Source organism: Lepidochelys olivacea (genome assembly GCF_965140295.1).
Source record: "Lepidochelys olivacea isolate rLepOli2 genome assembly, chromosome: 1".
Lineage (NCBI taxonomy): Eukaryota > Metazoa > Chordata > Testudines > Cheloniidae > Lepidochelys > Lepidochelys olivacea.
This window is the reverse complement of record NC_140411.1, coordinates 145,757,527-145,773,332: the sequence shown is the minus strand read 5'-3', so window position 1 is coordinate 145,773,332 and position 15,806 is coordinate 145,757,527. Positions and strand designations below refer to the sequence as shown.

General features: G+C 36.1%; 1 protein-coding gene across 5 annotated transcripts in view; it reads right to left on the bottom strand.

Moving 5' to 3' along the window:
• Positions 1 to 350: 350 nt before the first annotated feature.
• The window catches only part of POLA1 (DNA polymerase alpha 1, catalytic subunit), a 353,938-nt gene continuing 338,482 nt past the window's right edge, over positions 351 to 15,806 (bottom strand). For 2 of the 5 annotated variants that reach the window (XM_084617606.1, XM_084617605.1), the window contains exon 37: positions 351 to 1,801. In XM_084617606.1, the coding sequence (XP_084473732.1) occupies positions 1,629 to 1,801 (173 nt within the window). In that variant the 3' untranslated portion in view covers positions 351 to 1,628. Of the gene's footprint in view, positions 1,802 to 8,186; positions 8,307 to 15,806 lie in introns of all 5 variants that reach the window. The other 3 variants (XM_084617603.1, XM_084617604.1, XM_084617607.1) reach the window with 2 other exon arrangements.

Sequence of the window (15,806 nt, the reverse complement as noted above, 5' to 3'; positions counted from 1 at the left end):
TAATTTATTAGGACTACTTGTGGAGTAAAACTTGCAGGAGTTAGCCCCATGTATGAGAAAGCTAATGTATACTTAGACATACACAACATCAATATCTACATAACAGTGTTACCCCAGAGCACTCTCCGGTGAAATTTTATAAACAAATATGATATAAACATGTACACTCAATCACACACAATCCCCTTTGATATCTAGCGGGTTTGTGCTGGTACTCTCACTATTTTCTAGCTTCAAGCTTTTTTCTTAGTTTTCATTGAACCAAACTGACCTTTTAAAAGCAGAGATGCATATATCTCTGTAAATTGTACTGTAAACTTAGAGGAATGGACTCAAAGGATAAGTCTACACTACAATAAAATGGCCGCTGCTGGCCAGTGTCAGCTGATTTGGGCTGTGGGGCTAAGGTTGCAGGTAGATGTTCAGGCTCAGTAAGGCTCTGGGACACTCCCCCTGTTGTGTCCAATATATACAATGGATCCAGTCAAATTCTCTTTCACTAGAAAACTTTATTTTTTTCCTTCAAGCAGTATGAAACTTTCAATTTTATACTGTTACATATCTTTAAAAGCATTTTAAAGTCTTGAATTAACAAATACATGACACTGTAAACCTAACACAGAATGTAATACTTATTGAAAAGTACAAACAACCTTAATTTTTTCCTCCTCCTGCACAAAAGAACCAAGCATTTTTATTATAATTTCTTGTCATTTCTGTTTGGCAGTAAACAGTAAATAAGATCTGCTTATAAAACCATTAAAACTTCAGTATGGCCATAATCACTTTTATCACAAAACACCAACTTTAATTTTTTTGGCTACACTTCGTTGTACCCACATTTTTGTCATTGACTGTTTATATCATCTGATTTTTGTGTGGAATAAAGTTAGATATCTATGTGCTTGGTATATGTATCTGGTAAGCTGACTGCATATTTATTTCTTTAGAATAGCAAGACATTACTTATGTGTAAATACAAAGAAAGTAAATCTAAAACAGAAAAAATATAGTTCTCTGTTTTTGGTAACTACAGGTTATAAAACTGCCATCCCTTGTTTAATACCTTTATATATAAATCTTAAAAGTAAAGTCCCCTTCAGAAGAAGGTATTAGGAGGCTTTTAGGTTTAGTATTGTTTTTAATTGGTATGTTTACGATAGGAAAGTAGATAAACTATGAAAAGGCAAAACATTAGTGCTCCTACTGAGACCTCTACTAACCTCTCTTCCTGAGAGCACCTCTACTAAATACCCTGGAGCAAAGTCTAGGATCACTTACATTCCAGCAACTCTCACTGGGAATTATTCAATTAAAGCAGCAATTCCCCCACCCCCTTTTCCCTCATAGGTCTAGATACAACACTATATATATATATACACAAACACACACATATACACACACACACACACAAAATCAGCTACTCAGGTGGTCCAGTAAATCACTATATTCTGTTTTTATCTTTACTTATTTTTTTCTCCACTGAGAAACCAAGATGATTAAAACACATCTGTCTTTTATGTATGTTGAAATCAGAGTATTATTGTTTAAAATGGGAAAGCCAGAGGAGAAAAAAGATTATTGTTTTTGAAGGATAAACAAACCTCTCTTCTACCATTTTCACTTAATCATTGTCTTTCATTACTGGGATCTCCCACAGATTTTACTATACTGAAGGTCTGAAAGAGTTTGCTGAGGTTTACTTCAGAATAGCCACTCATGGACAGAAATTTGTCTACTGTGTTCTTCAACTTTCTGTAAACTTCTGTCTCATTTATGGTCAGCTTCCTCTTCATGATGTCTAAAAACAAAAGAGAGGGATTAAAAGATCAAAAAGAGAAACACTTTTTCATCAATCTTTTAAAGTAAGATGTGATTAACTGCTGCTGGAGACACAAAACAAATTTTACTGCAATAGCTTCAGACTTTTGCTGTGCTCTCACGCCCCACTTACCTTTTCCAACAATGCCTTTACCCACAAGTTTAGGAGGGATGTCAAAATTGTAACTCACAAAGACACTGAATCTAGTTCAACAAGGAATTAGTCAGACCATCTGTCACACTGCAACTGAACTGGTGCAGCACCTCCTGTCAGTAACTGACATGAAGTGCTGCTTGGCCAGAAATGCTGCCCAAGTGGAGGGAGAAAGTGGGGGTTGATTAGACACAACATCAGAGAAAACCAGGAGTGTGTTGTCATTGACAAATGATTATTAAAAAAAAGTGCGATCATGAAACTTATCACAGAGTAGGCAGCATGTCTAGTGGTTGAAAAAAAAGGGATTAGGCATCTGGAGACCCAGCATGAAATTCTGGCCCCAGTGAAGTCAATGGATTTTTTTGCCATTGACTTCAATGGCACCATAATTTCATCCTTTGTTCTTATTCCTATCTGTATCACTGGATCACTGAAATACTTTTGGGTAGGTCTACCTCTCTGTTCCCAGGTCTCCTCATTTGAAAAATGGGAATATTAATACTTATCTATCATTGTAATGCACTTCAAGATCTTTGAAGAAAGGCATTAAGTGCACACTATTAACAAAGGAGGAACTCCCCATGACCGCAACTTCCTACCCTAACACGTAAGTAAGATGAGCCTATTGTCTTAGCTAATAGGCCTTATGCGGAAGACATAAGATTCTCTTGATGTACCAATGAATAGGCCATTCCAAAGTATTCGGTTGGCACGATATCTCTGACAAAACACACAATATTTGTTTTTTTAAACACTTCATGAATTCAGTGGCAAAGCCACTTTCTTTTTTAAATTTAGTTTTATAACAATATAGAAAAAACAAACAAGCTCTCTTATCTTTGTCTGTGAGTGCCTTATCAAAATGACAAACAAAATCCAACTAAGACTAAAATTAGCAGATATTCCACATGCCAACAATAAAACACGTGGTAAAGATCAAGTCCAACAATGCTCCTCTTTCCAAACAGGTTCCAATCAAGCCCCTCTCTCTTTATAAGCCCAGGTAAATAGATAGACCTCATAGTGCACCTGGAAGGTCAACTGATTCAGACATTTTAGGACTAGTGGACATGCAGGAAGTGGTTCCAAAGTTGAGGGTTCCTCCCTCTTTTATACTGGGGGAGCTCCAGCTGAAGCCTCTCTGCCGATCAAAACGGTGACAGTATGGCACAGGGAGATATGCAATCTCTTGAAGCAGCTCACAAGCCATTTTGGCATAGCATAAGCATGTATCCTGCAAGCATCCCACAGTGTTTTCCTATTGCACATTATTCTTGACCTGCTACAACCTGTCTCATTCTTTGCTGTCCTCTGAGCAGAGACTGAAGCATTTCATTACTTTATTTATATTACAAAAATGCCCCACAGTACATATTGCATGTAAAAAACCGTAAGAATAACAATTCTTTCTTAACTAGCCAGTACTACACTTTGTGTGGTTTGTTAGAATAACATAAATCTTTAGGATAGTGAGCATTTCCCAGGATCAATGAGAGCCACATGTTTTTTGGGACTCTGTGACTTTTCCAGTCCACCCATGTAGGGTTAGGCAAAAAAATTAAGGTGGAGAGATGAACACTTCCCATTGATCTAGCTTGTGTCCTATATCCATGGGAGAGAAGAAGGACCCATCTAATGTATGAGGACCTGGGAGAAAAACATTAGATAGGAGGGATAGAAAGTATTGGGGGAAAATAATCACAAATCTGGAATTTTATAAACATATTATAAAACATCTTTGACCTTAGCAAGATTTTTCAAGGTAAGATCACTACCTACTAATTTGATACAATATACCTAGCTTCAGGTATTATTGTTGATTCCTCAATTCATACGCTTAGCTTTTCACATTTATTTACTCAGGAACTTCCACTGAAGCCAGTCTTAATGCAAAATTTCTTTTATTTTAAAATTATGATAGTTAAACAAGATTAAAAGTGTACATCACATTTTAGGTACTTTACAAACAACTCTAATCAGCAAGCATTCGGTCCCCAAAGGATTACATTTAATTTTAAGTATGTGAGAATTTATGTGCCCACCTTCACACACACTTATAAGTGTTTGCAGGATCAGGTCCGAAGTCATCAACATATGGAGTCTACTTGAGTATAACATATCTGAATTACTATTTGCCACTATTCAGTCAATAATCAAATTACTTTTTTCTACTGGTAAAAGATAACTTAAAATTCAGCCTAAAGAGAATGAAAAACCAGATTAAAGATTCTGTACTTTAATCAGATTTGAGTCACTATATCATAAAACACATGTAATTAACCTGAAAACACTTTAAATCTTGGGTCTAATTAAACATAACTGTGAAAAGATATACTGAGTTACTACAGGATTCAGTGTATTGTCAAACAAAAATTAAACTAACCATAATCCTCAAGACACTAAGCAGTTCATATATTGATACAGCGTAAGAGATATTAAAGGATATTATTTGCAACTGCTCATGTCCTGGCAAAACTGAGGAAACTTGTGCTTACTGTACCAACAACTGTATCATGAAGTGTCTAAACTTGAAGTTCAAAATTAGGGTAAAATAGTTTTAAAGATTCCCAGAGCCCAGGAGAGACCAAGGTGAAGTCTCAATGTACAGAAAGTGTATACAATGAATACAAAGTGTATACAGAAGTGTATCCATGTACAGAAACAGCTGCTACATATGGAAAGAGCAGGAAGACACATTAATCAGGAAAAGAACAACTAAACTGAAACAATAAAGCAATGCTGAAGTGAAGAACAAAAAAAAAACAAAAAAAAAACAAAAAAACCAGACACACGCATCACTCAAAATCTGTCTCAAGCCATTCCACTAGCAGAGTTTCTAGGTTTTGTTCACTAGATCTAAACATTCATTGTTCACTGTAACCCTTCTGAAAATTTACATTAATTACTTTAAAAAGATTGGTAGATGGAATTTTTTTTTTTTAGGCAGAAGGGAAAGGTGGAATGGGAAAGGAGAAATAAAAGTGGCTGCATTAAATTAGTGGGAGGATAATCTTAAGTCTTAATTATAAAATACAATGTTATACCACTAAATTCAGACTGCAGTTCTATCTATCTGCAGTACAGCAATACTATGCATTTGAATGACACAAGTGCATCTGATGACCGGGGAGAACAGATTTAAAGAACTGTAGTAATACAGTGCACAGGAAGATGAGAGAGGACACAGCTCCTGATGTGTTTACCTCCTCTGCTGATGGGATATTGACTTTTCCCACCAGGTTGGTTAGAAAGGGGACTATTTACGCTGCCACACAGCAGAGTAAGAATGACAACCAGCATCACTCTGTGCTCCTCTTAGTAAAAGACAACTGTGACCATCGTATATCACTCAGTCAGTCAATACTTTCAAGTTACCATACCATCCAACTTAAAGATGCATATAAAAGCTCACATTTTCTTCCTAAATGAGAATTTAATCAATAACGAACCTAAGGCCCTCTGAGAACAAAGCTATAAACGTCAAATGGAATTGCTTTTCAACACTCAGGCACAAGTATGAAAATAGTTTATTACCTAATACTATCACTTTTTTTACATAATGTCCATACAAATGGCAAGTTTTCATTTACAATTGTTAATATATGCAAAAAATTAATATAAATGAATATAATGTACAAAAAGCATCAGTATTTCATATAAAAATAAGGGAAGAAATTTAAAGTTTTAAAAATAGAAATTAAGATGCAATTTTGATCTTTCAAAACAAAACTCAGATATCATACTTCCTAAAGTAATGTAATTATTCTTGATAAATATTTCAGAACCAAACCCCTTTGCCAAACGTGTAGGGAGAAAACAGCTGCCCCATTCCTCATAATACAGAATGATCTTTTACTGATGCACACTATAAGTTCTTATTAAACTTCCCATGTGTTCCTCCTCTTCCCCCTCCACTCTTCTTTTTAACTCAGTGAAGAATGCTCTGCTTTTTGAAGAGGTCTCTGAAACTTATCTACCCCACACAGTTGTGTTGATGGATGAAGCAAAGATGGAAATGTCTCAACGTATTGTTAAATATTTCCACTTGCCACCCTTTACCTTCACTCCTATAAAAAATGACGCACAGAGAACCTTATATTAGAAACCAAGCACTTTTGTTCTCGTCTGCAGTACGGTGAAAGGTGTCTGGGCTTTACATCTGCTGACTGGACAACTGGACTCTGACAGGATAATCAGAGTGAGAGTTTGTCGGCTAATAACACCATACACACATACATATGTGTACTTTGTGTGTGAGAAAATCTAGTTCCATGAACAAAATTTCAGATTGTTGGATGATCTAAAAGCAAACAAAAATCCATATCCTGTCATGTACATGTGTTAAGGATTCAGTAGAACACACATGTACAATGTAACATCTAATACTTTTACCTGAACAAAAAAATATACTAAATCTGAAACATTTTTATATCACCTACTAGTGGTTATATTTTAATTATAGCAAGCTTAGGCACACAGGTAGTAGTCTCTGTTGCAAATATCTATGTTTCATTTATTTCTGTGCAAAGGTAGCAAACAACAGTCAGTCATAATTGGTTCTGTCAGATGTTATACAGTCAGTCATAATTGTCTCTGTCTAGAGGTGTGTCAATTTACTGCAAGTTAAATAAATATTCTGTCAATTATGAAATCAGGTAATGTGAGTCATTTTTTAATTGCATTCCCCCCTTTCTAATACACAGCACCCCATCCCCATAGTTAACCTTAGCTTTGCCATTTCTACAATGTCACTGCAAAACAGAAACATACTAAAGAAAAAAAGATATTACTTGACAAAATCTTTGCTTTTTTGTTTCTAATAAAAAATAGCAAGCAGCTGTGAAAAGCCACAGATTACTAAGCCTACGTGGTGGTGTTCTTCTTAGATATCCATTGGTGACATCAGTTTCTTAGTTTGTACACACAGATCAACTAGGTCTCAGCCACAAATGATTTCACAGGGCAGAGAGTTTGTTTTTTGGACCAAATGGTGCTCAGAGCCCTCCCCAACTTCTACCACTGGTATACCACCTGCTAAACAACATATGGGGCTGCCTTGCTCTGTGCTTGGAATGCACTTTTTACATTTTGGGTGTTAATATGAGCCTAATAAATTATAAATTAAAATAATTCTAATACTATTCTAATATTCTTATAATGGGAAAATATAAAATACTTAAGTTCTCAAAGGTCTTCTCTTACCAGTAACAAACAAACAAAACAAAACAAAACAAGAGCTGTAAGGTGTCCTAAAAGTCCATCTTCATTATTCTGTTAGTCCAGTAACCAGTATCAATTTTGCTTAAAAATAATTATCTGCAGCTTGTGTGTTGATATAAAGACCCATAGCTATCAAACTGAATAAAATATTGTGGCTCCGCTCAAGTGCTCTACTACATCCATCTTCTGAGTATTTAGAAGTTTGATTATAATTCCATTCACTATTGGTCTGGTTCAGATTCAAACAAACACAGGGAGCCTATTTTTCTGCAGTAGGCTGGCACTGCGGAACAGAGTCACTGCTGACATTGGCAGGGCCTAACTGTGAGGAAGCTTGACCATTTATAAAGGTGGTGGAGACACGAAGGAGGAGGAAAAGGCGTTGCTTTACACTGGTATCAAACATAAAATACCATGTCCTTTACCATGTTTCAGGAGAGGGTCACCTTGAAAGTGATCAGAAAATGTCTTTCAACTGGATGAAGCGATTCTATTAGGGTTGGGCTATAAGGATGTTTGTATTTGTCATCTCTGAAGGAAATTGCACATGCAGCCCCCTTGCTGAGGGTATAAAAGTACCGTCAACCATACTGGACAGATTTATTTTATTTTATTTATTTTTGTGTGTGAAAAAAACCATTGTGCAGGATCATTAAGCACTGTTGTATAAATAAAGTTAGAAGATCAAACGGAAGAGGGGACTCGGGTTAAATGCTGGAAGACAAGCTTAAATAAAGTTCTAAGAAAAAAGCAAGACACGCTGTAATTCCAAGAACCTATTACTTCAGACAATTTACTTCAAAAAATAAAATCAGAATGGTAAATGATTACCCAAAAGCAATCATGTCATCATCACTGAAAGATGGAATAAAATAATTTTTTGTGAAGTGGCTGAACGAGAGCAACTTAAAAGCCACAGAGCCTGTCAGAAGCACATTATTTCTTTTTACACCCCGGTTCCCAATTCAGCTCAGTGCCGCTGACTAACCTTGGCTCCCAGCAGGCGGAGCATTTAAAATAAATAGCATTTCCTACAGAACGCGCTCCGACTGCCCCGTGACAGACGCCTCCAACTCCTGGCCAGCCACTGGATCAGCTTCAGCGGTATCTAACAAGGTGTAAATACAATAACAAGCATGTAATTAAGTGAGCATGATGAAGTTAATGGAGATAATTCATTCCATTTTGGGCTTATGAATATTCTATTAGATGTTATCAGGCAGCTGGAATAGCTGTTAATTTAATCATCATTCAGACCAGCAAAATGTTCTTTGTGCGAGTATAATTGCAGAGAATGAATAATTGATTTGACAATTGTACCAGTGGATTTCAAACAGTTCTGTGCGCTCTCAGAGCAGGAAGGGAGGAGAACTGGAATACTCAAAGCAGTGAAGAGGTGGCAGAGAAGCCAGCCTGTAAATTGAACATGATCAGGACACAGATAAAGGACAATTTTTATTTTATCAATGCAACACAATCACATTACAGTGCGCTAGTAATCACTCTGCCCACACTTTAAAAAGGGAAATAAATTACTCTTCATGGGAAAGGACAAAAAATATCAAAACCATTTAGAAACCATTGATATTGGATATTTAATTTTTTGCCTTATATTTTATTATAAGAAACATCAAACTGTGTTTGAAATTGCTGGCACATTTAACTCCGTTACCTGCAATCAAATACACAGATTATATTTTACATGTATCTCTATATTACAGCATGTTCTATGAATTACAATGATTTTTTGATGGTTTTTTAAAAAAAACTACCTATATATTTAAAACACATTTTAGTATACGAAAGTATTGTACACCTAAAGTAGCCAAGCTCTGTCCTGGATGCAATGACATAACCCCCAAAGCCCCAAACAATTCAAAGTGCTATGGCTTTTTAGCAAAACTGGGAACATTATTAAGTATCAACAACAAAGGCAATTTCTTTCACAAAACACACTTTCATAAAGGCTCACAATGAAGGCCCAGATCTCAAAGTTACTTCAGTAACTGAAGCGGCACATGCTGATCTACCTTGTTGTTGCTGTATACGGCATTTCCAGTTTTTAGAACTCAGAACACTGTAGTATTCTATGTACATACCTATAATTTAAATTCAGTCTATATAATATCTGAAATCAGGAAATTATTTAAGAAAGTGAATGGTTACCAAAATGCCATCATTTAATGCTCATATGCTTAAAAATGAGGAAGTGGGGAAAGACGGTGACTAGTCCACATCTGTATGCAGATACCAAATAAATATTCTTTACACATATAACTTATAAAGGCACTGGAGTACCATATTCAACCAGTATGGTTTGAAACAGCCAGGATTCTGCAGGGAGGCAGAAGTTCACAGGTGTGGCTCACTGTATTCTGGAGGGTGGGCAGGCAGTATTTCCATCCAGAAGAGCAGCTTTCGTTCTCATCTGAGAATCCACGGGATTCTATGTGCAGAAGTTGTTGTAAGTATATAGTAAGCTAGTACATATTTCAGCTGTCCTGACCATACAACCCCCTTGGCCAGCACCATCCACTTTTTGGACTGTGGTGGAAGAGAGGTTTTTACTCTTTTGCTCTACCACAAACGCTGTCCGTGGCAGATTTCTTACCATCAGGGCCCCTATATCCTGCTTTAGTGTAGCAGAAATGGGCATAAACAAGGGTGAATCTAATCTCATGTTTGATCACAGATAGAGTTTATTTTCAAGTGCTAGTTGAGTGTGCTAATTCTCAGATCTAGTCACAGGTCCTGCCTAAACAATGACAGTCCATAGTAAGTTTGGAATATTCAGTTAAGATAAACAATTCTACTACCATTCAGCAAACTGTATACTAACTGTGTTATTCCAAATACTGGTGGGTGAAACTATGCAAATTGAGTAATTCCATTTAATAGCTCTATTGAAACAGGAAGTGCATACATGCTCTGGAGATTATTTTTATCAACAGAAAGAAAAATGAAGATATCTGTGTAATATCTGATGGTGTGGTTGCTACAAAGCTTTTATTGTCATGATGGTTTGGGTGAATATTGCACTTGATTAGCAGTGCCACTAGTGAATTATATACACAAGTCTTTCCCTTCAAAACACATGTTAAACAACATATGTAAGATTCCACACCATTAAATATGGGAACCAAAGATTCCAAAATATGTGGTCGGTTCACATTTCTCTATTTCAAATACATTAGTTTAGAATTATCACTGAATGGATGAATTTAGTGACACACATCAGAGATATATAAAGTCAATTTACATAATGGTTTAAAAACTGTACTATGGTTTGTGAGAAGTTTATGTGATCATAAGCATGCATAAATACACTAGAGTGCTTCCTGGGCCTGATTCTCATTTACACTATTTATTCCGGCAGTATTAAGAGGATTTAAAGTAGGTATTTAAATGTAATGCACACTAACAATAAGACCTCTTTACACTGCCAGAGTGGTGTAAAGGTGCCCTAGTGTAAGTGAGTCAGGACCACTATATATAAATAATATTTAAACCACACACATATATGTATGATGCATAGTAATTTAAAAAAAAAACAGGAAAACTAAATGCAAAACTGGCATTAACGTTGATGAGATATTAAACAGCCAAAACCCAGGAAAATCTGAAAGTTAAGGTTTCTGCAATGTTAACTCTATCATGTTACACTTAAGCAGTGCTTTCCATTCCTGACTCCCTAGTTAAACGTAAAATCTTAATCCACTACTATATATATTAAAATAAAGGAAACAAGAGTTCTCAGATTTCTTCACAGTGGGGAAAATTTTTTAATAGAGAGATGGTCTCAAGGACATAACCTTTTTCATTCACCATTGCAAAGACCACATTCCCCTCTTATCAGAGTTGCATAGCATTCCTGTGGAAACTACAGGAATTGTTCTTAGAAAATGGTAACATTATGAAAATATTTAATGTATTTTCAGCTTCTTCCAATGTTATTTAGCAGCTGTAAATGTGAAGAGTCATATCATCTAGCCTGTCAGCAATCCAGAAAATACACCCAAAATCCCCCACGGGCCAGCGGTGGTACAGTTTGAGAACCTCTGTTTCAACATATGCCATAAAATATACATAAAATTTACTGCAGCAGAGATGCGTCATGGAAGAAACATTAACTTATGGAACTTGCCGACTTCTCAATTGTTGGCTTCTCACAATTAATGTTGCACTCAATTGAACATTGATTTTAACTTCGCTTTAATGTAACAACACATTATTTGTTTAAATTAAGTGAACATATGAAAAGAAGTGTAGCCAAAGCAGGCAAAAGTTATAATTCTTGTACTACTTTCAAAACGTCACCAAACACAGGCTCCACATGGCTAAAAAGATGTTGTTTCCAGTGGCATAAGCCTCCACTGAATATGCCCTGTTGCTAGTTTTGAAGGGATCAATCCCAGGAACTCAGAGCAAGAGTGATCTATCAGGTTGCAACTGTCATGAGAAGGTAGACAGAGTGAAAGATGATCATTTATACAACTGGGTCTTATCGATCAGGCCTTTAGAGATCACATACGCTGCCTCGACTTGAACGTACTCATAAACCAGACACTTTCAGAAACCTAGAAACAATCCTATTAGAGCGATCACTGAGTGCACATGATTCTTAATGGAAGGTTCAAAGGTAATTACAACATGATTCTACTGATTTATAAATTATTGGTTTCAGAGTAGCAGCCGTGTTAGTCTGTATTCGCAAAAAGAAAAGGAGTACTTGTGGCACCTTAGAGACTAACAAATCTATTTGAGCATAAGCTTTCGTGAGCTACAGCTCACTTCATCGGATGCATTCAGTGGAAAGCTTACGAAAGCTTATGCTCAAATAAATTTGTTAGTCTCTAAGGTGTCACAAGTCCTCCTTTTCTTTTTATAAATTATTGGCTTCTACTTAAAACGAATGTCATATTTATTAGTCAGTCATTATTTGCTATGTCACTAGCTTTCAAACTGGAATAAAAATGTAGTATGCAGAGTATGTTTCAACCCTTCTCGCCCTCATTTAAACTTTTTTTCCTCCTAACTGATACTATTAAAAATGAGGCTATCGTCCAACTACTTACTTTTATTTCACCAAGCCCTCATCATTAACAGTTTCTGATCCATTTTCCTCTCATTTTCTTTAAAACAACTGACTGGCTGATTTTGTATCCTAAAAATGCAGTACCAAAGCAAAAATTGTTTTTGCACATTCTTGGCCACAGAATCTCAGCTCCTGTACGTTCTTCTTAGAAAGCTCTCCACATTTCCATTGGTTAATTCCTCAGAAACTGTGTAACTGGACTGATATCTGGGAAAACAGGGATTGCTCCAATTCGAAATTAATTCCCTCTCTTTCGTGACTGCAGAAGCAATTAACTCCAAGAGCTGAAATTGCTGCTATGATTATGCTCCCTCCATTGTTTCTGTAGATGGCTCTTTAGTGGGGCATTATGTAACATTTAACCATGTATACGTGGTCAATGTTTCATATTTTATTCCAAAACAGAGGGAGGTCATTCTCCCCGCCATTATATTAAGAGGAAGGGAATGTATGTGTAATGTACATAAAAAGCAATAAGTTCATGTTTTTTCCTACCTGTAGGAATGCCAACAATTTAGATATTTTAAATTATTCTGATTTCCTGCAATTTTATGTACCTGTGTGAAAGTCACTTCATTCAATAACAAGGTCTGACTTCTACTTCTCATTGAGCTTCATGTTTGCTAGTCAGCGTTCTGCCTTGGGCACATGTCCATCTAAGAATTTAATTTAAGTGGATAAAGTTTCCATCTACTCTTCTTGGGAAGCCATTTTAGTATGGAGAGATTCCAAAAGTTCCTAGGATACAGCTTTCTGATATGACAGAGAAACAAGATGTCTGATTCTCTATGTCCTATACCACTGAAGATCTAGGTTTTAAAAAGTCCACAAGGTCTACTTTGTTTTTAGATTTAGACATAACTACCTGCACCTGGGTCATAGGTATGTCCCAAGAAGTTATGCTAAGCCTGTAATGGTTCTCCAAGTTTCAAGGTTTATTGTTCTATCAGCTCAACAACTCATCCAAAGATCATCTTCCCTTGCTGCCATTTGGCTCAGCTATCTTTAAATGCCACTTTTTGAAGGAGTAGAATTCCTTAAGCTTTTGTCAGGTTTCAGAGTAGCAGCCGTGTTAGTCTGTATTTGCAAAAAGAAAAGGAGTACTTGTGGCACCTTCGAGACTAACCAATTTATTTGAGCATACGCTTTCGTGAGCTACAGCTCACTTCATCGGATGCTGTAGCTCACGAAAGCTTATGCTCAAATAAATTGGTTAGTCTCGAAGGTGCCACAAGTACTCCTTTTCTTTTTAAGCTTTTGTGTATTTGCATCTCTCAGTCAATCTGCTCAGAGATCCTAGTTTTTCTTTCATCAATGGAGTTAAGAAAGAAGTCAGACAAAAACCTTTAAAGACGGTAAAAAAGAGAGGACTGAATATAAGCTATTCTATAACCACCAAAACCAGTTCCATTAAATATTTCACAGTGGAGTTACTTTGCAGGTGTTCCAGACCAGTTACATATGCTACTTTGTTATAAGTCAGAATCTAAATGTAACCCATCCAAACTACCAAAATAAGCTTCTTGATTAAAAGACTATGGAGAATTCATTAAGTAACTGCTATGAGAACAACAAAATCTCAACTGCAATAGTTAGAACTCTGCCAAGCCAAAAGGAATATGTTCTCTTTAAAGTGAAATTTCATAACCCCTAAGTAATAACTATTATGACAACACTTTGCATTTCCATATTGCCATCTACCGCAGGATTTTAAGCTACCTTACAAATATTAGTGAATTAAATCTCACAACACTCTTCTGACATTCGTAATATCCCCATTTTACAAAGAGAGAAACAGAGCCACAAGGAGATTATAGTCAACATTTGCTGAAGAACACTTCTAAATAAATTACCTGATCCTCAAAGGTTCTAAACATCAGTTGCCATGGGTGCTCACTTTAAACATGGATTATGGCTAACGTGACTTGTCAAATTCCGACACGAAATCAGTGGCAGAGCCAGGAAAAGAATTCTGATCCCCTAACTCCCAGTCCTGTGCGCTAAAATAGTATAATTTAGTGATTCCCTTGTTAAAAGAACAGAAGCATAATAAACAAATGATACATTACAATGCTATTATATTGGGTAACACAAGAGCAAATGAATCAGATTGTTCAGATATTTTATAACTCATTAAAAAAATCTCAGCAATAAATAAGTGAACTAAAATATTCTTGTTCTTTTAATTCTCACCACCGGTAAATAATCTGTATTAAAAAAAAAAAAAAAGGATTTAGAAGCCATCTAATGAAACAACCCCAATCCATAGCTGTCATCTGTCCTATAGTAGTAGTAAGAGTCCCTTCATTCACAAGCAAAGCCAGCAGAGGAAAGAGGAGGGGGAGCTGACGGAGAAGAGAGTGAGATAGCAGATAAATTCCATTTGTGCTATTAAAAAAACAGAAAAGCGAACTCGGTGGTTGAAAAGTGAGGATAAAAAGATGAAAACAGTAATCTTGCTACAGAAACCAGAGAATTATGCTCTTGCTCTCCCCCCCTCCTGCCCTTTTTTGCTTTCACAGTTACAAACTGTAGCACCCTGAACAACTTACTCTCCTGCTATTTCCAGCACTTTAAAGAAACTTTCCAACATTTCTGTTTGACACATTTTTTCAACAGTGAAGTGAAGACAATAAGTAAACAGGTAGTGAAGGGCTATTTAGAGAGCTGGTCATTCAGAGTAATAAAAAAACAAAAACAAAACAAAAAAACAAATAATCGCTCCCCCCAAAAAAACGAGACCAGACCAAAACATCTATCCTATACGTTGTAGCCACAGACAACACATGACCTCTGACAAACAGTTTTCAGAGTAATTTTAATGCTACTCTGGATTTAACTTGACTAACTGGTAGCAATTGAGCACATCTTTTTTTGTGGCAGCAGTTATCTAAAATGCTACAATAACAGCATCAAAAGTAGAATGGTGGAAGATTGGTTTTCCATTGTGCTGCTGAACTGGCATAATGCCCACTTTAAAAGCAATTCGCTGCTCATCACTGAAATCTGGCAGACACGACACTAAATGCCTCAAGGAAAAAAAGGGTCTTGAGAAGGGGGAACCACTCCAACCACCAAGCAAAGCGAAGGGAGGGGGCAGAGAGAAGGATGATGAATCTATGTAAGAAGAGAAAATTGCAAAATAAAAAGTTGAGCACTGCATGTAGACTCAACAGGCTCTATTTAATTTACCTGAAGATTTTATCGACAGCTTGCATTAGTAATAGCAGAACAAAACAAAAGCAAATATATATTTATCTCTCTCTATTGTTTTGATGAAGTGAAAATGTACTGAGTTACGTCAATCATTTGTCAAACACATCTTCCCAGTTTTATTTACCACTAAATATAATGAGTAAATATGTGATAATAAATTTTTTTTTTAACATGAACAGATACAATTTTTTCCCTACTAAATACAGGTAACGATTTAGGAAGCTTTCAAAATGTCTTTTTACTGTCAATAAAACTAATTCTATTCCCATTTTCATGTAAAAAAAGCTTTACAAATGA